The 24,388-nt window shown below is 43.2% G+C and overlaps 1 protein-coding gene across 2 annotated transcripts in view; it reads left to right on the plus strand.

Annotated features, from left to right (window-relative positions):
- Positions 1 to 24,388, plus strand: part of LOC143214297 (protein-L-histidine N-pros-methyltransferase) — a 26,128-nt gene continuing 1,740 nt past the window's right edge. For both annotated transcript variants that reach the window (XM_076435152.1, XM_076435151.1), the window contains exons 1-4: positions 1 to 375; positions 10,706 to 10,917; positions 23,200 to 23,412; positions 23,878 to 24,265. In XM_076435152.1, coding sequence (XP_076291267.1) covers positions 184 to 375; positions 10,706 to 10,917; positions 23,200 to 23,412; positions 23,878 to 24,265 — 1,005 coding nt within the window. In that variant the 5' untranslated portion in view covers positions 1 to 183. The remainder of the gene's footprint in view (positions 376 to 10,705; positions 10,918 to 23,199; positions 23,413 to 23,877; positions 24,266 to 24,388) is intronic.

The raw sequence follows: 24,388 nt of genomic DNA on the forward strand, positions 1-24,388 counted from the left end.
TCGATCAGCAGGCGTCGCCACTGTTACCAACATGGCCACGTGCTAAACGTGTTTACGCGAAAGTGCGTCATCTTTCGTATTTTTCCTGTTCATATTCCAAAGTATTGGCCGTGAGATTACGGTGAGGAGATTCTTGACATGCGTGTGCGGTGACTGATAGTCATTTACGTGCTCCTGACGGGGATGGCGGGTGCGGATGCGCCAATTCCGATGTGCACCTGCGACGTTCGGAATGTGGTAACCTGTTCCGCTGTCAAGCAGGATGCACCCACGAGTGGAGTAGTCAGGAGTTACCGACCCCATGGCAGCCTCGCCAGAGTGCTTTACGACAAGCAGAGAGCCGATGAACAGCTCGAGGCCTACGACAAGACTCAGGCAAGTGTAGCCCCATAACTAGGTTACGTTTCTCGTCCAATCCTGAACCTCCGTCTCTCGGAATCACACGTATCCGCCTTGCGAATATTTGCATTGCCGCCTGAGGTCACGTCATTGGTTCCCAGTACCGTAGATATAGTAGGCCACGTCGATAAACACTCCAACATATTGTTTTTATTATCGCCGAGCCACCGTAAGCTGCGGCCATTCACAGAACTGTTCTCGACGAAACTGTTGCAACAAGCAATTGCCTAAATTCATTTCACATTGTATCCTACGAAAAATCAGTACATACTAGACAGTTTTAGTATTAAGTTAACCTCTAATTACTCGCATGGGGTCATTGCAACTTCGATGCCTCCGCAAATACGTCATACGTATTCGATATCGTCATCACCCAATATAGCTGCCTACGTAATTATTTCTTATGGGATACTGTCCGTGTACTCTGGCAATTAGTGGTAGAAAACTATCGAAAACTATCGATGATTAACTTTTACTATCGATAGTTATCGATAGCGAAATTTGGAGGTGGTACTCGTACAGTTCCAGGGCCCGCTCTAGAGGTTACGACGCCCCGGGCAAAAAAACAAATTGCCGCCCCTTTTTAAGCACTAAGCACCGCGCTGAACAAAATGACCTTTTTTTTTTAGCAAAATTGTCTGGCAAGGGTAGTCTGAAATTTTCTATTAATTGAATATTTAAAACATCAATATTTTTCTCACACTTACAGCCAAAGCCACAATGGCGCCCCTAAATTTTGGCGCCCCGGGCAAATGCCCGGGTTGTCCCCCCCCCCCCTAGAGCGGGCCCTGACAGTTCTAATTGTTTCACTCGACAAATATTATTAATATCCGATAAAACTAATGAAAGATCAAACTTGAGAAATGTTTCTTATCCTAGACTAACCGACAATATAGAAATTCATTAAATAAGCATTAATGGCTTTGTATACATATCGATCTTCAAGTACGGATGATGAAAACATCGATATATCACTGTCAACTCCTATTCAAATTCAAACTTCGTGGTAAACGTTTAAACTTCGAAACTCCAAATTGTTTTGTATTGTGATACACTTATGAAATCGTATAAAATTGAAGAAGACCATGTTGAATTTTTATTTTCTCAACAAAAACTCATTCTTCTAATTCATTCCTAATAATACCAAAATGACAGAATAATGGCTTGTATTATACAAAATATAATATACACCCCATGCGACCACTTAAAAATTCTGCACAAATCGAGATGCGAGTAACTGAATCGTACTATTGTAAACAATCTAGTAGATGATATAAACTGTCGTTATTATGAACAATCTAGTAGATGGAGCTCCCTGGAGGGGATTCGGTAGGCAGCTACGCAGATCCTCGATAACTCGTGACCTCTCTAACAGACCGATGACGAGATATCTCGCGTTTCGATCGGTGTCGCCAATTGTCTTTGACGAAATACAAAACTGTTTCATAGGTACGGTTAGGAATAATGTCTGCTCCTCAACATGGAAAAATAGAATGATTGCGGTTCAGATAAGATAACGTCGATTTGAATGCAACTAATTCACACGTTATCTTTGAGTTCGGTTACGTACTCGACCGATGGGAACGTTAATCACGCTTAATTATACCATAGCGAAAGAGTCCCTTTCCGAGAATTCAGTGTTTAAAATCTGGACTTCTCTCAGAAATCGTGAGCACACCGCACGGGCCAGCAAGGTAATTAGGGATGCTGAGGGAGGAAACGGTCACAGGGGATGGGGCCGGAGGAGAGGGGGCCAGTAATAATTAGTACAATTACCGCACAAGGCCAACCACCGACTAAAACCTCTTTCCTCGAAGCTGCTCAAGAGTCAAGACCGTGCTCGGTAATTACGGGACAATTACGTCCTCGATATTCCTGAAACATCGAAGCCGCTCCAAGCGCTGACCTCCTCTCTCTCTCTCTCTCTCTCTCTCTCTCGCAATTAGTTCTATACGCGGACCACGGGCTGATACTATTTATAATTACATCGGCCCATTGTTTTTAATTCGACTATCGCGTGAGAGCCGGTAATAAGGAAGAGTTCTGTTTATGCAAACGGCGTGTCACCGTTCTGGGATTATTAACCCCTTGCCGTATCTTAACGAGTCAGATGGAGATTTTAACAAAGTCTAACAGATACGAATGTTACGCCTTTCTTTTTAGATGAAATAAAATTTTATTGATTTGTAATCAAATACAAAAAATATATATTTTTTCTTTTTTCTTCTACATTTTTTTGAGAATAAAGTCGTTTTAACTCCTTGCCGCAACATTTTCTTTACAGTCACAGTCATTAACGTCTTCATCCCCAAAAATGTCGTAGAAGAAATTTTTGGGTGAAATAAAATTTAAGCATTAAAATAAATGTAGTCATCATTTTTGAGAATAAAGACGTTTTAATCACTGTGACTGTAAAGAAAATGTTACGGCAAGGGGTTGATACAACAGTGACTCGCAACACTTGATGAGCAGTGTTGCTTTCTCCTCATTTGTTGAACTGATCTGTTGAAATCCAAGTACAGTACGACCTCGATTAACCTATTTTAATATAAACTGAGATGTACCAGTTATTTTTTTCATTTCTGAAGACAGAAGAACCACCTTCCTAGACGGAAGGACTTTTTAAGCTTGCAGTGATTAAAAGATGGGATTATCCAATGCAAAGGGGTCGAAAACAGATGTTCCACGTTGTCACCGTCTACACTGTACGCAAAGAAGGGATTTTCGTCGGTCGCCGTTGTCGCAACGTTCAGAAACAATGGTTAATATCGCATATCTGGGCCTAAGTCAAATACGGCGTGACGCGTGCGAGTGGGGTGGTAGGTGGGAAAGTAAAATCCATTCGCGGACGAGGCTGACTAGCGGAAGAAGGAAGCTTTTATCGGTGTTTGCAAGAACCTTTTGCTACGACAGAGAGCAAATCGATTCGGAAGGCTGGCTGAGCCTTCGTACTCGAGCAGGTGCCCGCAGGAAAAGAGAAGAATCCCATTCGGTCGCGTGAAACGAGAAATTTGAAATTCGTGAAGAGGGACGTCCCCGCGAGATTTCAACCCCGAACCCTCCTCCTGCGACCAAAATCGACGCAAGACGTTACTTCTCCCCTTTCGTCCAACCCCCGCTTCCAGCAACCCCTCCGCACGCCGTCAACGGCGCGCTATGTTTCTGGGGCTGCCAACATCTAATATCCCTGAGCAGTCTGAAAACTTTACTCTCAGACAGAGGGGCGTGAATATGTCGAGCCGGTGGTGTTTTTAGGTTTTTAAAAGGCCAACGCCACCGCGCCACTGTCTTCGCTGAGAGAAGGGAGAGACAGTTGCGGAGGGTGCTGCTTTAAAATATTAAATGACTGATGGATGGGACTCCTGAGAGAGTAGGATAGAGAAACGCCCGTTGGACGACAAAGATATTTACCACCGAGACGGTTGCATCCTCCTCCGGCTATCCAGCTTTTACGCCGTCGTGTGCCCCCATTTCTTAGGAATTTTAACTTCTCGGTTGTTGGCGTTCGCTGTCGTCGATCTTCTGGAATCTAGAACTACGCGACCAGCTAGTTTAAACGTCGAGCTGGTAAAATCCGTACGTAAAAGACTCGTATCTCGCGAGGACTGGCACTAATGATAGCAATACCGACGATTAACACCTTCAACAGGAAGTGGAAAAAAACGTCCTTCTGATTGCGGCTTACTTTGACGGATACTAAACGGCGTTTCCCGTGCGGCGTTCTTCTAATGAAGAAGCAAATCACATGGGGACGCAATCTTGAGTTTCAACTCTGTCAACGCTTTTCAGATGAGAGATTTCGAAGCACAATTGTTAAGTTTCGGGAAAGCTGAGTCAACAGATACTTGAAAATGTTAAAAAATAAAACACATCGTCAGCTCGCGATTTCTATACTTCGAAACTAGCCGGAAGGTAACTCTCGTCCCCGATAAGTGCATACGACGCGACGCGGTCGAGCAGCGACACGCATGATCAAGAATAAATGACAATGTAAATAATATCGAAGACCGATATCCATTATGCCGTGGAACGACTGCAAAAAGAGGAGAGACGGTTATCGGTCGCACGACAAGCACGCGGGATCGTTTGAGGCAGAAGGTGGCGAGATGATACGCTCCGCGTTTATGGCCTGGGAACGAAATCTCGAATCTTTCACTGAACCACCACCGGGCAGAATCACGCGGAAGGATCTAGTCCGATCCACGATAAACCGGCGGACGACCGGCGCGGCGGATTTTCCTTTATCAATTCGAATAATCGCGCCGCATGCGAGCGTCGCGCACGCGCGTCACGGTCCCCGTCGAAAAAAGCTGATTTCTGGAGCCCGCGAGCATCCGGCTCGGTTCTCGAATAGTCGTATTTATGTCTTTATTCGTACGCAGAATACCGGTTTCCGTCGAAGAACACGATCTCCGGCGGATTCTTCAGCGCGTACATGATACGCTTTGTCGCCGACGTTCTTACGTGCTCGACGCCGAGTCCCCGAGTCCCCTGATTTGAAATTCGTCGAGCAAAAAATACCACGAAGACGAATCGATGAAATGAAAGATTCCATTAAACGCGGCCCCGCTTTTGCTCCCCCCTGGCGTTTCTCATTTCTGTCAATTACTTTTTACCGATCGCCGTTTCATCACGTAACCATGCAAAAATACTAAACGCGCTGCTGCCCGACGTTTTTGCGTTTTCTCTTCTTTCGTTTCAATAAAGTTAGCCGCGTAGATAAACCCGCCCGTCTCGCTACTGCAACTCGCTCCGCCGCCGCTTTTTTCGCACTTTCTGCGGCTTAAATGCCGCATCCGATGTTCGGCGCAATGGGTCCCCGTAGGGTAACGTTTAATTATTCCCCTCAATCATCGTATACATTTCCGTTTTCGGTTGCAGCGGCTCAATGAAAGAAATGGATTATTTTAGGGGGTAGAATTTTTTTATTCTCAAAGCAGAAGGTATTATCTAAAATATAGAGTAAAATTTTTTCGATGTCTCAAATATTTTTGGAGCTGTAGATGATTAAAGTTGTGGACTGTGAAATATTGTTTACATTGTTGAATATGTTGGGGTCTAACCAATTAGTAAACATTTACGTATTCTATGAGGTATTATATCAATTTCATTTAAATTATGTCCGAGTGCAAAGAGCTAATAAGAAAAAAGAATGAGCTCGTCATAGTTGTTAGATATTTTGTAGTCTATAGTGAAGCAAATGAAGAAGCATCACGATACCGGGGCGGATTCGATGACGGTTCCCGGTGGGGACGAGAAAAATATTATCGAGGAGACGATAGACTCCTCGCGAGCTTCCCTCTATGGCCGATCGATGAGGGTAGAGAAGGCTGTCATAAGACCGTGGAAAATGTTGGAAGTCCCGTTGAAAAAATCCAGGAAAGGGCCAGATGAGACCGTCGAGCCGCACACATCGTAATTTGCAAGTTATTTTGCGCGGCTATACGGATCGGATAACGAAACCGCGGGACTGACACAGATCGTTATCGGCTCGTTCTGGAAACATTCCTCAGGCGCACGACGTAAATCCAAGGACGTACGTAACAAGAGAGTACTCTTCCAGGCGTTTCACGCATGATCGATCGTGACCGTGCATCAGGGAAAAGGAGTCGAAAAGATCATATCGATTGCGCGTAGGTACACGTCCGCCTGCGTGAGCTTCGTTCCGATACCGATCTAATCCATTTCGAGCCTATGATACTCGTCGGGTTATAGTGATTCGGTAACGATACTTGTAAACATCGACTTCTTATTCTTTTAAACCTTCGACACACACACACACAACCCCGTTACCGATTCTTTTCACAGTCTTTTTCATGCCCGGACTAAAATAATGTTAAAAATAAATCAACAGCAGAATTGTTGTATAATAATTGGAGTCGCAGCCATTTACGAGTTCGGCGACTTACGAAAGTCGAAACGCTTCTACGCGCAAACGAACTGATATTCTAGGCGCGGTCGAGTTCGTTAGCCGATCTTCGATCTCGATGAAAGCTCACGGTTAGTTACACCGACGCCTTTCTGTACACCGCTGGTTTCCCAATCAACAGATGCCGTCCGGGGCTCTGCTCGCGGCACAGCTACGTCGAAAAAGGGGAACGCTTCCACTCTTGCACCCTCTCTTTACTTTTTGCAGTGTTGTGCTTGATACTGCGGAAGGTCCTCCGCTAATGAGATGTTTCGTTCCAGTTTAAAAGAAAAGCCGAACGATCGGTTCTTGGAAAAAGTCGCGTCCAATGAGGTGCACCGGAGAAGAAGGTTGCAGCGAATGGACGCTGCACTGGAGCTGCTCATTTATTTAGAGGAGCGAAAATGGTCATTGATCAAATTACTTTGGCTCGAAATTTCCAAATTTCGATGATCTTACATTTGTGAAAAATTATTTCAGTTCAGACAACAGCGCGTCGAAGGGACGAAGATTCGCATCCGAATGAGCGTCGGTGCGATAATATGTTTTTTTGCGGGGACGGAGGAATTGTTTCTCGCTTCCCGGTATCTGTAATTCATGGAATAAAATGGAGGTCTGCCAAGAGAGCACACATCGAATCACGGGATCTCGGATTTCTCCTCTCTAGTCGGTTCATTTCTTTCTGCCGTGTCGGGTTCCTTTTTCTGGAAATCTCCCGTATTCACGGGATCGAGAGGGGCCCAAAGCACGCGTAAACCTGGCGTAAACTGTGAACAATAAACAACGCCGTCGAGCAGTTTATGCTTTCGGCGAGGAATACTAGGGATGTTTGGCCGCTCGTACGTGGAGCTCTTCGGATTCCTCGAGCGTGTTGGATCGCGAGTCAAACGCATTCTCTTCCTGTGCCATTATGTTATTGCTGCAGGCGGCGGCGGTGGCGGGCGCGAGCCAACGAGCGTTATATTGGCGCCGTGGGAGAGAATCGGCGCAATCTTTCCACGTTTCTGAACCCGCCATGCGATTTTACGATTCACCTAATTACACTAGCCAACTAATTTCGACTCCGCTTCCCATATAATACAGACTCCTGACGAATATTTTGAACTGGATCTAGGGTGATCATTCAATGGGCTACCTCTGATCGTTCATTAGAAATCGATGTCCATTCATTGATCATTTTGACCCATTTTTCGTTTAAATCTGGGAATATGAATTACAGTGAGATTATAGTGGAAAAACATTTTTCTGGCATCTAATTGAGTAACTTCGGGTATTGAAAGTAGTCAAAAATATCGTATCCGTAGAATGCACCCGTTGACAAAGTCTCGTGCACTGCTACGGTTATACGATTGTGTTTACGTTTCGCAAGCTTTCGTACGCATCGTAGTGCGCCGCTATAAAGGAGAACATAACCGTTTCAAACAAAACGCGCTGAGAACGAGTCTCGTCCAGTGATCGACTTCTGTAAACTCGAGATATGATGTCAGACTGCTGCGGAACTGGCAATTATTTAATTCATTATATTCGTCATAATAATACTTTATAATAAAGATATCATCAAATCTTTGTATTCATAAAATGAAAACAATTATTATATGTAGAATGGAATTATTCTAGGTCGGAAAAAATGTTTAATTTTCGAGTTAGAATAGCTCCGAGTGCGAAGGGTTGGTAAAATTGTACGATAAAACGTTGCACGTAATTTATCATAATTCGTCAATCAGATTCAGAGTTAGAATCATACATAATGCATAGGGGAGTGCCTTTGATGCAGGACAGTTGAGGTTTCTCCCGATATTTTATTTTATTCGTCGAGGTAAATACAATTTGTAGCACGGGAAGAATTAAGAAAACTGGACCGTCGGTTTTTAAGAAATCGTCTCTCCGTATTTTGTTTTGGTAGCACGTTGTGGGACGTTGATTTAGATGACTGTGATTTCCGAGTTGGCTACTTGTTACCCGAGTCGGGAGGTGATTGGTGTGTGGTGGAGACTACACGGAAGGTGTGCGAATCCGATTCTCTTCTCCTCTGCCTCTTTGACTGATTCATTCCGTCTCCATCCGCCGCGCCGCGCCGGTGCACGCAGCGTCACAGAACGTCGCCACTAATGACGCAAAGAGGAATGCTGTCCGGCTGTCGGTACGGCCGCGTCGGTAGCCATTTGTAATTCGCTTGAGAAAAAATTGATAAAAAGTCGAATCAGAGTGTGATGACGGTGGGAGATGACCAGCTACCTGCAATTAACTATGCCCGCTGCCTCGATATAATTAAAACTGTGTAGTTCTCCTCGTTTCTCTTTTTTTCTCTCTCTCTCTCTCTTTGCTCACCTAACGGAACCGCCTTTTTTAAAGAATCCTTTCAATTTCCTCTTCTTTGTCACTGTTCCGATTCGGATAACCGCAAAAATCGCAAAAAATCGTGACGAATGATTTACGTCCTGCGCACAAGTTTTACACGACAGCGACGATACAGACACGCGGTTTTCTCACGTCTCTGTCGAGGCGTTTGCAAAAGTGCCTCGGTGATTTGCGCGCAATTACGGCGAAGTTCTTTATAATAAATCATTTAAAGACGAAATTCAGATTTGTCTAATGTCTGTGTCTCACGGTGAGCTTAGAACATTTCGATTTTCCTTAAAGCTTAATCAAAATTCCCGAAGAACACGGCCGGTGGAAGGGGCTGCGAGCAATCACATTTTTATTCTAGCGGATTCGTGCATTTCATCGTGGCACATTGTATCAATTCCGTGGCGATTTAAAAAATTGCTCGGCTCCGGTGCGCCGTCCGACGATGACAGAGTCGACAGAATATTACAGAGATTCGCCGGAGTTAATTCCCGTGGGCCGTGGAGGAACTGTTTTAATTAGAAAATCTAATTGATGGCTGCGTATGGTGTGGCTGCCGAGCAATCCATAAACGACTTCTTAGGGCTGTGCACCTGGCCAACACACGGCGTTAATTACTCACCTTCTGCGGCTGGGTCCTTCCATCTCTCTGGGCCCGTTCCCCTCTCCGTCCCTCTTCACGCTGGGCCCCCTCGACATCGTTCTCCTCGTTTTTTACGAGGTCTCTTGACTCGTGAGCCTGAAAGAGTCGCGAGTGTAGGAGAATAAAGGGACCAACGGTTGGAAAAAGAGAGGAAAACGTCGAATCGCCGAGAGGGAAAAGGACGGTGTGGCGAAGTTAAAGGTGGCAAAGGGTGACGAAGAGAAGAAGAAAGAGGAGGTGGGGAGGAAGCAGAAAGGAGAGAGAGCAACAAGTGTCTCCCGTCGCGAGGCGCAAAAGCATTCCTAATTACGCCCCTGCCCTTCAAGCGAGACGAGACAAAAAGCGCGTTGATTACATTTTCGTATAATTTCATCGGTCGGCTCTCGCCATTAAGAGCCACCACCGCGCGCAAATTAGATCGATTCTTTAATGCCCGGAGCCGCGTAATTGGTTCTCATTCTCGGAAGCTGACGATGAAATCGGATATCTGTCGTGTACCAGGCCATGGGTGGACCGCTGGGACCAATGGACCCGGCGTGGACCACTGGACCGGTCAACGTAATTGCTTCTCCGACTGTTTTGCGGTTCCGCGCTGCCCGAAAACCTTCCCGAGCCTCGGCTCCTCTCGCCGTGGAATATCGTTAATGTCGCGCGATACCCGCGCGCTCGTTCGATAATGAAGCGAGAAACGGTTTTTGCCGGGACACTTTGCGGGATGTTAATGAATCGTAACGCCACGCGGCTATTATTTTAACGCACATCGGACCAGCGCGATTGCCTAACGCTCTCCGCGGTCGCGGTCGTTACGCGTGCCGTGATTACCCGCGGAATTGAAAATATTCGCGAATACGCGGCTCTTAACAGCCTCTATGCAGTAAACACACTCTCGCGGCTGTAAGTAGCCGGACACTTAGCGAATTCATGTAAATCGCGCACGGTAATGTCTCGATATTTGTGAAACATTTACTTCCTCTGCCGCAGGGTGTACATCTTTAAGGGATTATTTATATTAATGATAGTCATTACTACATAGCGAATCTTTATGCAAAATAAAAATTGTCTACCTGAATTGCAACAAACTGGAGTGAAATAGAAAATTATGTTCCTTCTTAACGTGTTCAATATTGGGTTGGCAAGAAAGTAATTTCGGTACGTTAAGGTGAAATAAAACCAAAGTTCTTTATTCAAGCGATAAACTTTAATCCATAAAATATTTTCTTATTTATTGTTTTTTTTTCAACAGATCATCGAACAAAATGGAAAATATTTTATTCATTACAGTTCATTGCTTTAATAAAAAAATTGGGCTCTATTATCAATAGATCGAAAACAATATAAAAAAATATGTGTAAATTCATAAAATCAGACAATTACAGAAAATGTGAACGCGGTGCGGCTTTTTGTTACAGTGGTACAGGGTGGATACGACAAAGATCCGGGAGGATTTGGTCCGTTTATGGATCCCCCTTGGATCAGGCCCTGAATCAGACCAACCTGATAAAACCGCGGATGTGTTCCTAATGAAATCTGCCGAGAGATCTGACTCCTTACCACTACAAGCATGGCATTCTCTGGCGAGGTCCGCACTATCCTGGTTCATCAGCCGCACGTCCATAAATGGGTGAGTAGCAGCTCAACATTCTCAAGATCGCAATATTTATTCTTTACTATCGGAGCGTCCTAGACAGTATTACGTACGTCAAAACTTGGATATCAACTCCGATAGAAGAGCCAAGCAATTCTTTTCCTGAAGACTAGAAATAGATTTTTGATCGAATGTTTATTACAATATAAAAATATGTCTGATTAGAGAGGCTCCCCTTAAGTAATTTCAAGAAGTTGACCCTTTGCAGTAGAATCTGTTTTAACTTGGAAATTAAACATTTCTTTCAACCTGGAATAATTTCATTGTATACAATGTGTACATTGTATAATTGTTTTCATTTTATGGATATGAAATTGACATAGCACCCCATACAATACTGAAACGTGTAGTAATTGATTAGGTACCAACATATTTAATAATGTAAACAATATTACGAATAAAATGGTATAGCAATTTTTAATAGTAACTCTGGGTCACCACTCGAGTGCTAAGTGTTAACTTCTTGTTATACTTTTAAAGTCTAACAAATATGAATGTTACGCCTTTCCTTTCGGATGAAATAAAATTTGATTCGTTTTTAATATTTAAGCGTTAAAATAAATGTAGCCATACAAAGACATGAATTTTCTTTTCTCTTCCACTACATTTTTGAGGATAAAGACGTTTTAACTCCTTGCCACAAAAAAATGTAGAAGAGATGTTTAGGTGAAATAAAATTTAATAAAAATGCGTTTCAATCACTCTAATTGTAAAGCAAATGGTACGGCAAGGGGTTAAATACAGAAGAATTTTCCGTGACGGGTCGCACAACCGGTGCAACCGGAGGGTGAAACGGAAATTCCGAAGATCGGTGAAACAATTCGGCATTGTTGCAAGTTTTCTATGGTCGCCGGGGCAAGGCCGAGGCCTACCAAAGGCAGATCGTTCGCGAGGTGATGAAAGGAGGCTTTCCCTTCTCGCCGGTTAATTAATAACCACGCAGATACGATCTCCGCCTATCTCGCTGTCCGATGAAGCTCGACAAGCTGGTGGCAAAGGCCCTAGCCATGGCTGTGCCGTTGCTGGCTGGTAGGCCCCGACGAACAAACAAGGAAAGAAAGAGAAATAAGGAGCGAAAGAGAAGGAAAGAGGAGAGGGTGAGAAAGAGAGAGAGAGTAAGTCAGCCGGTGAGAGAAAAGACAGTAAGATGAAGAAAGAGGGGCAGGCCTCAAGAGAAAGAGGAAGAGAAATGGTTATTGATGACCAGCTTTGTTTGCCCCCCGAACCGTTTATTAAAATCCAACGCGGGTGATTAACCTCTCCCCGACTGCGTCGTCCTGACAGCTACCAGGCGAAATACCTCCGCAGCTCCGGTGTGTATATAGGATTGACCGGGGAACCGTTTATTAAAATCCAACACGGCTATCTGAGCTACTAGGCGGAACAGCTCCGCGCGCCGCTTCATGAATTAGAATGATGTAGAAGTTTCTTCGAGGTGTGCGCTTCTTGCCGGGTGCCTGAATTGAGCAATTAACGCATTACCAAACGGACACGTTTCAGGTCCTGTCCTGTCCGCGCGGGGATAAATTCCTGATAAAATATAGATTTTCGTGAAACGCGCTTTTATTGATCGTAAACGAGAATGAAATGTATCTTCGCGGTGCAACGCAACCCTCGTATATTATTCGTAATGCTGTAAATAAAGCTGAAATATGTAGAGGTGCGCGGGGGGACAACGAAGGATATGCGCAGAAGCAACGTTAAGAAATTTTCGGGAACAGTATCATATAATTCTGGTTGAATTATTTTATTCCATTGTGTTCGAATTATCAAATAAGATTACAATACTCTTCGGTTTAAAGTGAAGTATTGATCCGAATTTCGAGGAACACTTATGATAACGGCCTCGGATTTGCAAGGGGAAACGCTGAACAACGCGTAATGCACTTATTACTTCAATTTAAAATACAAATTATGCGCAGTACGAGAGGAAAGGGTAGCAAAGGTAAACAGGATTCCGCGTTCCAAATTGCCTCGTCTTATCGCTTGGATGTGTGCCATGAAATATTAAGATAATCTTCTTCTACATGTTCAAATAATAATTCGACGATATCAGATAACATTACTCACGCTTAATCGTTCGACTTTCGTAATCTCTCATCTGAACCGGCCGACTTAAAACTCGATTGCATTATCATTAGACAACGGATTTTATGCATTTATGACAAAAATGAGAGGGTGTAATTTAAAACGTTGAAAACATTAAATGAATTTAAAAATACTTTTATATCATTTTCAGCCTATTGAACATATTATGGGAGAAAATAAATTTCTATGTCACTCCGGTTTGTTGCAATTCAGGTAGAAAATTTTTATTTTGCATAAAGATCCGCTGTCTAATTATCATCTTTTAACTGTCGTTCTTGAGTTTTCATTTAATTCCGAGGTTCCGTGTTGTGGTAAATATTCTACAGATGTAATAAGAAGCATAGAAATCCACAGCGCAATAGGAGGATCGGCTAACGACGTGTAAGGATAATTTATTGCGACTCGCGCGCGTCAATTAACGAGCACCGATATCGAGTTAATCGGGTGTATTTACAGGAAATTTTATGTAGAAAATGAGGAGAGACGGTCATGAAACTACGATGAAAAGAACGTCGAAGAAGTCACCTGGGTGACGTTCATGTGACGTTACAACACACTCCCGCTGAGAATATTCATTACATTCCCTTACGGTTGATCTCCTTCATGTTGGTAGCTCCTGGCTTCGAGGCCCGTTCGCTCTTCTCACAAATTAATCATAATTAGTTGTGAGATGTCCTCCAACGGTCCATTGCGGCCGAGAGAGAAACAGAGAGAGGGGGGGGAGATAGAGAGAGAGAGAGAAAGAGAAGGCGATAAAAAACGAATGAAAAGAAGGGACACGAAGAAAGGAGAGACGAAAGAAAATCAGCCGCTCGAAGCGTGCATCCGCTCTCTTGATTCTCGACGAGGGTACCGACGCGTTGCCTTTTCGAATCTCCGCACCATCCTGATTTTATTTTCGGGGCAAATTGCGCGCAATTTTCGACAAATGGGCAGGTGTCCGCGTAAGAATCCTTTCGCAGTTCCTGACGTCAATTAACAATGATTGGTCGTTGTCGAATGGTTATTACTTCTAATTGTCGGCCGGAAATCTTCCCCAACGGAACGTGAGTTTCTGCTATTTCCTCGACACCTCCTGATTGTATCAACATGCAAATCCGGTCGTTCGAGCCCGTATAATTCGGGGAACACGGAATAATTATGGCCCACTTATTTCGGTTTTCGCTCCAATACCAACATTGCCATGCCTTCCTGTCGTTCTGTCGTGCCACGTCGAAACTTGAACGTTCACATTTGTTTCACATATATTTTATCACAACGTTACGTTTTATTGCAACTTAAGGTTCCAGATTTTTTATTTTACGATTATTGATATAATAAAAATAATTTCATAACAAATGATTGTATAGATATCTTTAGTGGAGCACATATTACAATAGGAGCTGCACAAAGTCTAAATAAAATCAATCTTGTCATTTTTATAAGGGAACATGTGTGTGTGTGTGTGTACCAGTTACTTTTAAAGCTCGGTAGGTTTAGTGTTAAACAAAAAATAATCTGCCGAAACAATCAACTTGTTTCGATCATTATCTTGAGTGGTTCGTTTCGGAAACGTTTAATTATGTGAATTTTAGAGTTTTCAAATAAATTCGCTTACTTCTGACACACTCTATACATTCAGTCGCTACATGTTACGAACAGGTTGCTGAAGGTGGATAATCAAGAGAAAGGACTTTTTAGTTACATGTGCCACCTGTTATATGTATTCTTGCTTCCTTGTCTACCTGGCCAACGTCCTCATGAATGTAACTACAATACTAAGAGGACTGGGTATTTCACTTTGTTTCTCGTAACGAATATTTTACTAAAAATACACGTCACTGAAAATAGCAAAAGTTTTAATTTTAGTTACGAGCCGACCCAGTGTGTGCATTGGCGTTGTTGCTTTTCGCTGTTCATCTCCAGCGGCAGATAAATCATAGACAAAGTCCACTTTCTACACGCACAGCGAACCGTGTTGACTTTTCTCGCAGAGTTATTTCGCTGAGAGACCCGACCATAGGTGAAACCATTCGATTCTCCAGTCTCGAAAAATACTCGTTGCTATACTCGAGTCCGCGAGTTTTCGTCAGTCAATAGAATCGTTAGGTAATCCTTACGGAACCGTTTGTTTGTTATACAATTTCATCTGCGTGACATCTGACGATATTAAAACAAGTATATAAAGTACATTGTTGAGTTCAGAATTAAATATACTCGCATCAGTTTTAATCATTGCCAGTCATTCTCAATCATTACAGTCATTCGAATATTCAATGATGATTAATCCCTTACGTATCTTAACGAGTCACACTCGTGTTGAAGATTTTGAGCAAAGTCTAACAAATACGAATGTTACGCCTTTCTTTTTAAATGAAACAAAATTTGATTCGTTGATACTGATACGTCAATATTTAAGTATTAAAATAAACGTAGCCATACGAAAAATATAAATTTTCTTTTCTCTTCTACGACATTTTTGGGGATGAACGCGTGTTTTAATAATAATTAAATCAACCGAATGTGGAAAGAGAATGTTCGTTTCCTAAGAAAGAATTCGTCAGAGGAAAGGATTAATTAGCAGGGCGCAAACACGAGATGAAGTGGAGGGTGGTGTCACGGAGTCTGTGAGTGGTGTGCGTTAAACCATTGGGCACCGCCCCTCGGTTATAATTAGTGGTCATAGCGAGAAGGCGCCGAGAGAAAGACAGAAACCTGCTGGTTTTATAGGGGTCGATGAGGCGGCGCCCTCGCGCTTTTCCATTAGACGCGAGAATTCGCGCCTGCGCCTCTCGATTAATTACAGAGAGGGTTGCCAATCGGAGGAAAAGCCAGAATGCGCGGTCCGGACGCGCAAACGCGCTAATAATAATTATCGACCAATAGAATTCTGCGGGGAGAAAGACGATAGTGTTAGATCGAGTCTCCGATCATTTTTGTTTCGGTTTCTTCACTTTATTTCCATCAATGACAACGAATAATTTATACATATATGATGTGATCGGTAATTACAACATAAGGGGGTGATTCTACATGAAAAATTTTCTTCTACGTTTTCGACTTATCTTTTTATGTAGAACCACCCCCTTCTTTCGAGAAAGGCGATAGTGTTAGATCAAATCTCCGGTCATTTCTGTTTTCACTTTATTTCCAATCGATGACAACGAATACTTTAAATAATAACTACAACATAAGATAAGATTCTACATGAAAAATTTTATTCTATTTACATTTTAGAAATATCTTTTTACGTAGAACCACCCCCTCCTCGGTTGCAACACCAGTTACCGATTACCCGGTGATCGCAGTGTAGAACACTCCATTTTTTATTTTCGCTGAGTGCATTACTGCAAGTAATGAAAAGCGTTTGTAATGTACTACAATAAAACACGTATTTGTTGATTTCAATAATTATCGCTAATTGAGATTGGTGCGAGTGCCGATGTGGGCGTTTCTCAAGGGTCTGTCTGATTGGTACAACGGCGCGTTTGCGCCGTGCTAATTACTCATTAATCCTTTCTGGAGGAGCGCATGCTCAATGAGGAAGCTGCAGCACACCTCGACTGATGGAAGGAATCTCGTTCGTTCTCTCAACCACCATTTGCTTTTTGAGAGCACAGTACCGCTTGACATGCATAATCAATCTAATTTTATTCTAATTGACACTTCACTTACCGGCGAATCATTTTTTTGTCGATTTCGATCGACTTGTTTGTATGCGTAGAATTATCCTGTATAATTGAATTGTTCGAAATCCTGCAATGTTCAGAGTCCTTCACGAGACTTTAACGAGACTTTACGACATTCTATGTATACTACCTATACGAGTCCATGTATCCGATAAATAAGAGCACACTGATAGCTCGACTGCTCCCATTCACGTTCCTACGAAACTAAATCTGCTCAGCATCTTGCGAATCTCTCCCGTAACGAACCTCATCGCTCCGCATTACAAGTTGATTACCGTCCCAAAGAGAATAGCGTATTAATCATCGGCACTCCCAACTTCGCGTGCGCGTTTCTAGAAGAGCTAGATTCGACGCCGCGCCGGGGAGAAGTAGAGGAGAGACCGCTAGAAGCGAAACGGGTGGAGAACAAGGAAATCGAAGGGAGGAAGAGAGATCCCAGGAGAAGGAAACGAAAGTATAGGGAAAGACTCACGTTTAAGGATCCCCGTTTAAGGATCCCTCCCCCTTCTTTCCGCGACGCACCCTTACCCCCGCTGGCCATCCCCCTCCAAAGAAAACGAGCGAAATAACAGGCACTTGTGCTTGCCACCCACGCATCCCTCTCTCCCCTCCTACCTCTCTCCTCTTTCGCCCCGGTGCGGAGGAGAGCATTTGCAAACTCCAACGTGTACAATAATAATTACTGTTCGCAGATACTCCTATCCACCCTTTCTCTCCGTTCTCCTGCTACCACCACCAGGACGAATGGCGTGGCCTCCCCTCCAGATATCGCGGACAGGGTGGTCCTGGTCCACGCCTACCCAGCATCCCTAGCTCGGAGCAACCTCGCTTCCCCTCTCCCCTTCTTTCTACTCTTTCTCCCTCTCTCACTCGCTGTCCCTCTCCTTTTCTCGCGCGCATCCCCTCGAAGGATCTCTCGCGGTCGCGCTCGTACTCTCTGTACACTAAAGCCGAGGGAACGACGCTTCGAGGAAAGAAAAGCCGGCTAACGAGAAGCCGACGCATCGGCAGGGGGGAATGCTAAATAGATGTTAGCTGCGTTCCTTTCTGTCTCCTCCACTTCCGCTCCTCTCTCTTCTCTTCCTAAGGACACCATTGTTCCCATCTTTCTTTGCTTCTCCTTCGTCCCTCCGTCTCTCTCTCTCTCTCTCTCTCCCTATCTCTTTCTGTTATACACCGAGACTCCCCACCTCTTCAGCACCCCCACCTAAGAATCTCGCGTACTCTCTTGAAATAAGCTTGCCCCCCACCGGGGGACGTATAAACATACGACGCTCGACGGAAACAACCGAACGAATCCGAGAATTCTCTATATCGTCTCGTTACATTACAAACGAACACTATCGCTGAGCGCGCGCGCACGTTGTATCAGCCGTGGCGCTCCTTTTCCTTTCTGCACGCATACTCCTTTTTTCTTCCTTTTTTTCTTTCTGACTCGAGTACCAGTACCAGTACGTGGGCCTAAAGCGTCGATTGTATAATCACGACAATAAAAAGAAAAAGACCGCAGGCTCGGGGGAAGCGATGATATCGATGCGAGAGACCACCTCCTTGGCTCCCCCCGATCGCTTTTCGCTCGGGGAGGCCGCGGAATTTTCAAAACCGAGCGGAGAAAGTGGTTTTGAGCGCTTCCCCACGTGCTCGATACAGTAAGTCCTCCAGAAAACTAATACCGAACTGAGAAGATTAGTTTTTGCATGTGTACAGCGTAGGCATTCAGCTATTTATGAGCGATAAATTTTGCATGAACATAGTTGGTTTAGCTGAATTTTCCTTTCAAATGAGTACATAGTCTCCGTGCCTCACAAGTTGTCCCTCGGGACTGCACAGGGGCAAAGGAGGTCCTCGCCCGCAGTCAATGGTTAGGCCGTGACGGCACACATTTTAGCCAATAATTCGGCTAGAACCGAAAGTGCGAATGGAATGACCCAATCGGACGGATTGCTGCCGCATTCCTTTCGAATTCCTGCCAGGAGACAACTTGTGAGGCACGGAGAGTACATGTAGGGTAAAGGTACCAGTTACCGGATATTTAATGACGACTTGGAAGTTTTTTATTAATCTGAAAGCATTCATTATCAACCATTTTTCTGTATCGTCCAATTTTTCTGGACGATTTTGTTAAAAAGCAAAAGAAAGCGCTGAAAACGAATTAACTTTGACACTGGCAGTGGCACATGTTCGACAGTGGAACTACGGATTCATAATTTTTACGGGTACCGAACTGCTAGATTTGCAAAATAAAAATTGTCTGCAACGATTTCAAGAAGTAGAAATCAAACTGAATGTTATTTCGTCCCTTTTCAATTTCGACATTTTCAATTTTTTTAATTTTCCAACAATTTTGGATTTCATCTACTCCATTTTGCTATAAATGCATAAAGATCCACAGTCCAGTGATCACACTTTTTCCATGTTCATATTTGATCCACAAAATGTCACGCGCTTCAGTGGGAAAAGCTTGAAGACAATTTTTTTTTTAATCGTCGCGTTCGAAGATCCGAATTAGGATTGTCGGAATAATTAAGGGAAACAATGAAGAAGAGGATTCTAACGAGTTCGAAAATCAATCTCAGATAACCGAAGCTTTGAAACGTCTCCCGAGAAGGGGAAAAGGGGATGACGCGAGGAAAAAGGAAGAGAAAGGTCAGGATACCACGTAGCTCGTTCAAAGCGACAAACGAAGGTAAAGATGACTGGATAGATTCTTTAAGCGTTGCTCCAATCAGATCCCATGTCACTCGGTTCATTAATCCATTCAGGGTGTACTCTGAAATGTCCCACTCTGAAATGTTGTATCACAGAGTTAAACGCGTCCGAATATAACGACGTGAATATGTAATGGCGTGTACGGAATACGAAGAATTCCGAGCGTGACGAGATTCAATCAAATTATAATTGTACCACGTCGATGCAGCTTTTAAAACAGTTTATGCTGAATCAAAGTCTCCATCTATAAATGCACGCTTGTTACCGCTGTAATTGCATTAACGTATCAACAACCAAATACACCATCTACTACACGAGATGATTGGTTACAGTCAAACCTTTATCACTAATAGACTCTGGATCTTTATGCAAAATAAAAATGTTTTGGTTTGATTGTGAGTAGGAGGAATAACATAAAAATTATCCCTTAACGCCTTTGTCATATTAAAAGGAACATTACAATATTCTAGAATTTTTAAAGTCTTTTACTGTTTTATATTTGGCCCAAAATAAAAATTTTCTTCCTGAACAACAAACTGAAGTGATATGGAAATTTATTTTCTTTGTTAATATGTTTGATAGTATTTTTAAATTCTTCTAATGTTTTCACTATTTTAAATTACAGCTACTCATTTTTGTCATAAATGCATCAAATCCGCTGTCTATTTATCACTGAACTGCTTATTCAATAGATTACTTCTCGAAATCTTAAAACGATGTATATTCGACACGGTTTCTGTTGAAAATAAGAAATTTTTTATTGTGCGACTAGCATTTTCAGTAAGTAAAGTTTTCAGTAATCAAAAGTTTTATGTGTACACTGACGATGAGATTGTAACTACCTGCATCGGTTCGCGCGACCGATACCAAGGAGTAATCCAGCAGAGAGCAGCGCGGTTGAAACGAGGATTTGCAAACAATAGGCCCGAAGCGAGCTGGATTCTTTAGATGGCGGCTTGATACGCATCGAATTTACATATTATTGCTATTATTAGGTAAACGGTCCTTCGAGCGCCTCTTTAACACTACGTGCTCGCCCTTCCAGGTATTTTACGAGCAACCGCGAGAGGTCCCCACCGATAAAAGCAAAGTCTATAGCTAACCCAACCACCGTCGTACACTTCTCCAGAATCACAAAAAAGTTGGGCAAAAATCAGATTTTCTGACCCCCTTCTATCTATGAAATTTCGGTTACAGACCGTGTTATGGCATGCATAAATGTTCGTGCATATCAGCTGAAACGTATCGACGAACCTTTGTCTGAAACTACCCTCTACAGATCAGATTCGACCACCCTAAACAACCCTAAAACCAGATCTGGGCAAATTGATTTGAAATTTTGATAATTGTGCATAATAGGTTACGCCTCACCGATTTCGATGATTTTTTTCTGAACAATTTTTCTGGGATATTTGAAAATATCCTATATTTTCTAAATTTTTAAATTTAAGTGAGGATAATTGCTTTCAAATTGGGCTTCTAGAGCTGTCCATAATCATCCCACAATTTCTCTAATTTTACATTAAAATATTATCGTATAATAGCTACAGCTAATCAAAATAAAACAATAAAATAAAGCTGGAAGCTTGTATTCTACAATTACCATTTTGCTGAAGATAAGTAAGCGTCCGATTTGTGGACGGGGAGCGTACGATCTTCTCCAGAGAAGCAATTTTTAATATTTTGAGAAATCCTGATCTGCGAAGGGTTGAAACACGATCATACTTGCGAGTCTAAGCTCGAAAAGCCGGCAACGCTGGAGCCGCGGCGCAACCGAGCTCTCTAGACCGCGTGACGCCAGTATCGAAATTGAAGACGCGGCTTCGGAAGGTACGGGGCCCCCGACGAAGTCGAGGAAGACAAAATGAAGAAAAAAAAGAAGAAGAAGAAGCGCGGGGACCAAAGAGGGATTGGTATCGCTCGATAAAACAGGGCGACGTTGGAAGCACCGATGGGCCCGGAACGATTCCAAGGGAGAAACACTGGATCGGTTGGGAGGAGGGAGGGAACGAGTACGTACATACAATGGGGCCCGAAGAAGAGAAGCCGAGAGCAAAAGCGGTGAATTAATTGTCGCTCGCGCCGCCGACGAAGCCGCTACGATCCGCAAGCCAGATTTGTGAGCTGCACGCGTGTATATCGTATGTGTATCTCCCCCGTTCAACTCCTCCCTTTCTTCCTCCTCCTCCTCCTCTTTCATTTTCTCTTTCGCGCTCTTCCCCTTACGTTATACCCTTTATTCTTTTCCCTCTTTGTCTTGCGCGACCACGACCAAAAGAACGCAAAAGGCTACCACAATGCTGATAGCAACTGACACCGAAAGCGAGCTTAGAGGACCCATAGACAGAGTAACAGGTCTAAGACAAACAGCCGCACAGGGACCCTAGGTGACGGACACAGAAAAAGTACAAGAAAACAGGGTATTGTTTCGGCTAACTTCCATTCGCGACTTCGTTCTACAAATCTGACGTTTGAGCCGTTTCATGCAAAAATGAGGAATTAACCCTTGTGTAGTCAACCGGGTACCCATTTACTGTATTTTTTTCAATAGTTTGTTAATGATCCTCTAAAAATATTACAAAATTTCTCTGAATATCCATTCTTCACTCGCTAATATATTAATTTATAGTCTTATAATGAGAATTTGTGCAAACATGTTAAATACAGAAAGGATTTAAATAATTTATACATTTTGGTTGACTACACAAGGGTTAAGTAAACGTTCTATAAAACACAATATTATTGAAGGATATTACATTTGTCTTATGCAAGTCTAAGTTTATCAATAGATTATCAGATCGCATCAAGAAAGAGGATCAGATAAAGTATATGTTGCTACGAAATATTCAGCAACCGGGCCACTTCCTCTTTTTCTATTCATCCCTTCCTCTGTTGGATTTTGCTCTTTTTTTCTTTCGGCGTCTCCCTCCTTTTCCTGTTCTTCTTCTCCTGCTCCTCCTCCTCCATGTTCTTTTTTATTTTTATTGATTATTCAATGGAAACCAGGAGGTGCTCGTTAATTGATGGCACCGGCCATGGTCGAGCGCAGAAAAGGATAGAGAGAAAATCGAGGTAGGTCCCCGGAGAAGGGTCCACAAGACCACCATCGCCTTATTTATAACGCTGGGGGTAACCGAATTTACGATCAAAATCCCGCGTTTCGCGGCATTGATGGATCGCCGCGACCATGCGCCGCTTTTGCGGCGGCGCTGGTATTTTCAAATGAACCCACCCCTTTTTCCTTGTGAGACCAGCCATCGCATCGGCCTTCAGGAAGACTTCCTCTCCGAGCACCGCACCGTCATAGAATTCTATCGGAGCTAAACCACCGCATGCTTGTCGCTCGATTCCGTATACAGCTGTCTTTCATCCTTCGTGGAACTTTCGGCGGCTCGCACAATCAGATGTAGAAATATGTGTTACCGTTACCATTCGATTTATTCGTGTCGTCGATTCACGTTCAACCTTGGCTCTCGCCGATTCAATAAATTAATAAGCGCTTCAGGCGGACGACCACAGTAACGAACATAAAGGTACGTGTCCATCTGAAAGTAAAACTATCGCGAGTATGTAGAACTATCAAAAGTCAAATTCATCAATGTACACGATATCGAGAGTGCTAGCCAAGCGCTGCACGAGAAACTTGTTGTACCAAGTGGACACGTACCTTAAGAACAGCGATTAGTAACACCGATGTTTTTCAGTATGAAAAATAATTTAACAAAATCGAATTGAAGGTACCAAGGTACATATAAACATAGATTGCCTGCTTATAATGAAATGATCTTTGTAGATTGTTGGGCCGTGGTTCCATGCACGTGTTCTCCTGTGAACAATTTCAAAAGCTGATGGACGCAAGTGGTTTCTCTGGACCATGGGACTCTTCCATAGATTTAGGCGCGGGCGATGGTGCCACAACCGCACATATTGCACATCTATTCGAAAAGGTTTATGCTACCGACATATCAGCGCCGATGAGATGGGCTCTGACGAAACGGAAATTTACGTGAGTAGATGCCACTTTGAATGTCTCGGAAAGACTATTATTATTAGACTGCGGATCTTTATGCATTTGTGAAAAAATTTGCTGAGAGAAATGTAGAACGGTAAAAAATTAGAAAAATTTCAGAATACTGTATTGTTGTTTTTAATATAACAAAGTCGTTAAGGGGTGAAATCAATGTTTACTTTACTCCTGCTTTCAGCAATCAATGCAGAACATTTCTATTTTGCATGAAGATCCGCTGTCTAATTATATTATTCATTATAATAATTAAATTACGGATCCTTACGCATTTATTGTAAAATTGAGTGGATGAAATTCAAAATTAAAATCAGTAAGGGAAGAAATAACATTTAATTTGGTTTCTAATTCTTGAAATCAAGACAATTTTTATTTTGCTAGCAATATATTCCGTTATGTTTCAGATATGAATTCGAAATACATGTTTGCGTCACCTTTCTTTTCCAGGGTGCTCGACGTAGAAAAATGGCACGAAACGGGGCCTTTCAACGTGATACTCTGCCTAAATCTGTTGGACCGTTGTGACCGGCCAAATACGCTGCTGAGACGTCTGAAAACGTCTCTAGCTCCTGGTGGTCGTTTAGTGGTAGCTCTCGTCCTCCCGTTCACTCCTTACGTGGAGGTCGGAGAAAGGGGTGATCACAAACCGTCGGAATACTTACCGGTGAAAGGGAACGGTTTAGAGGGTCAAATCGCCAGCTTGGTCGACAGGGTGTTCGCCCCGCTCGGTTTGAGGTGTCTCGCATGGAGCAAACTGCCCTACCTTTGCGAAGGAGATCTCGGTCAGGCGTATTACTTTTTGGACGACGTGATTTTTGTTTTGGAAGCACAGCCGGTTAGTACACGATCCAGTGAATAGCTATACTGTACAGTGAATCCTCGACTTACGCGGATTCGTAGAAGCGAATCAGAAAACCAATTCTGAACTGTGGTCTACGGTACATATGTGACAGAAGCG

The sequence above is a fragment of the Lasioglossum baleicum genome, chromosome 12 (genome assembly GCF_051020765.1).
Source record: "Lasioglossum baleicum chromosome 12, iyLasBale1, whole genome shotgun sequence".
NCBI classification, from domain to species: domain Eukaryota; kingdom Metazoa; phylum Arthropoda; class Insecta; order Hymenoptera; family Halictidae; genus Lasioglossum; species Lasioglossum baleicum.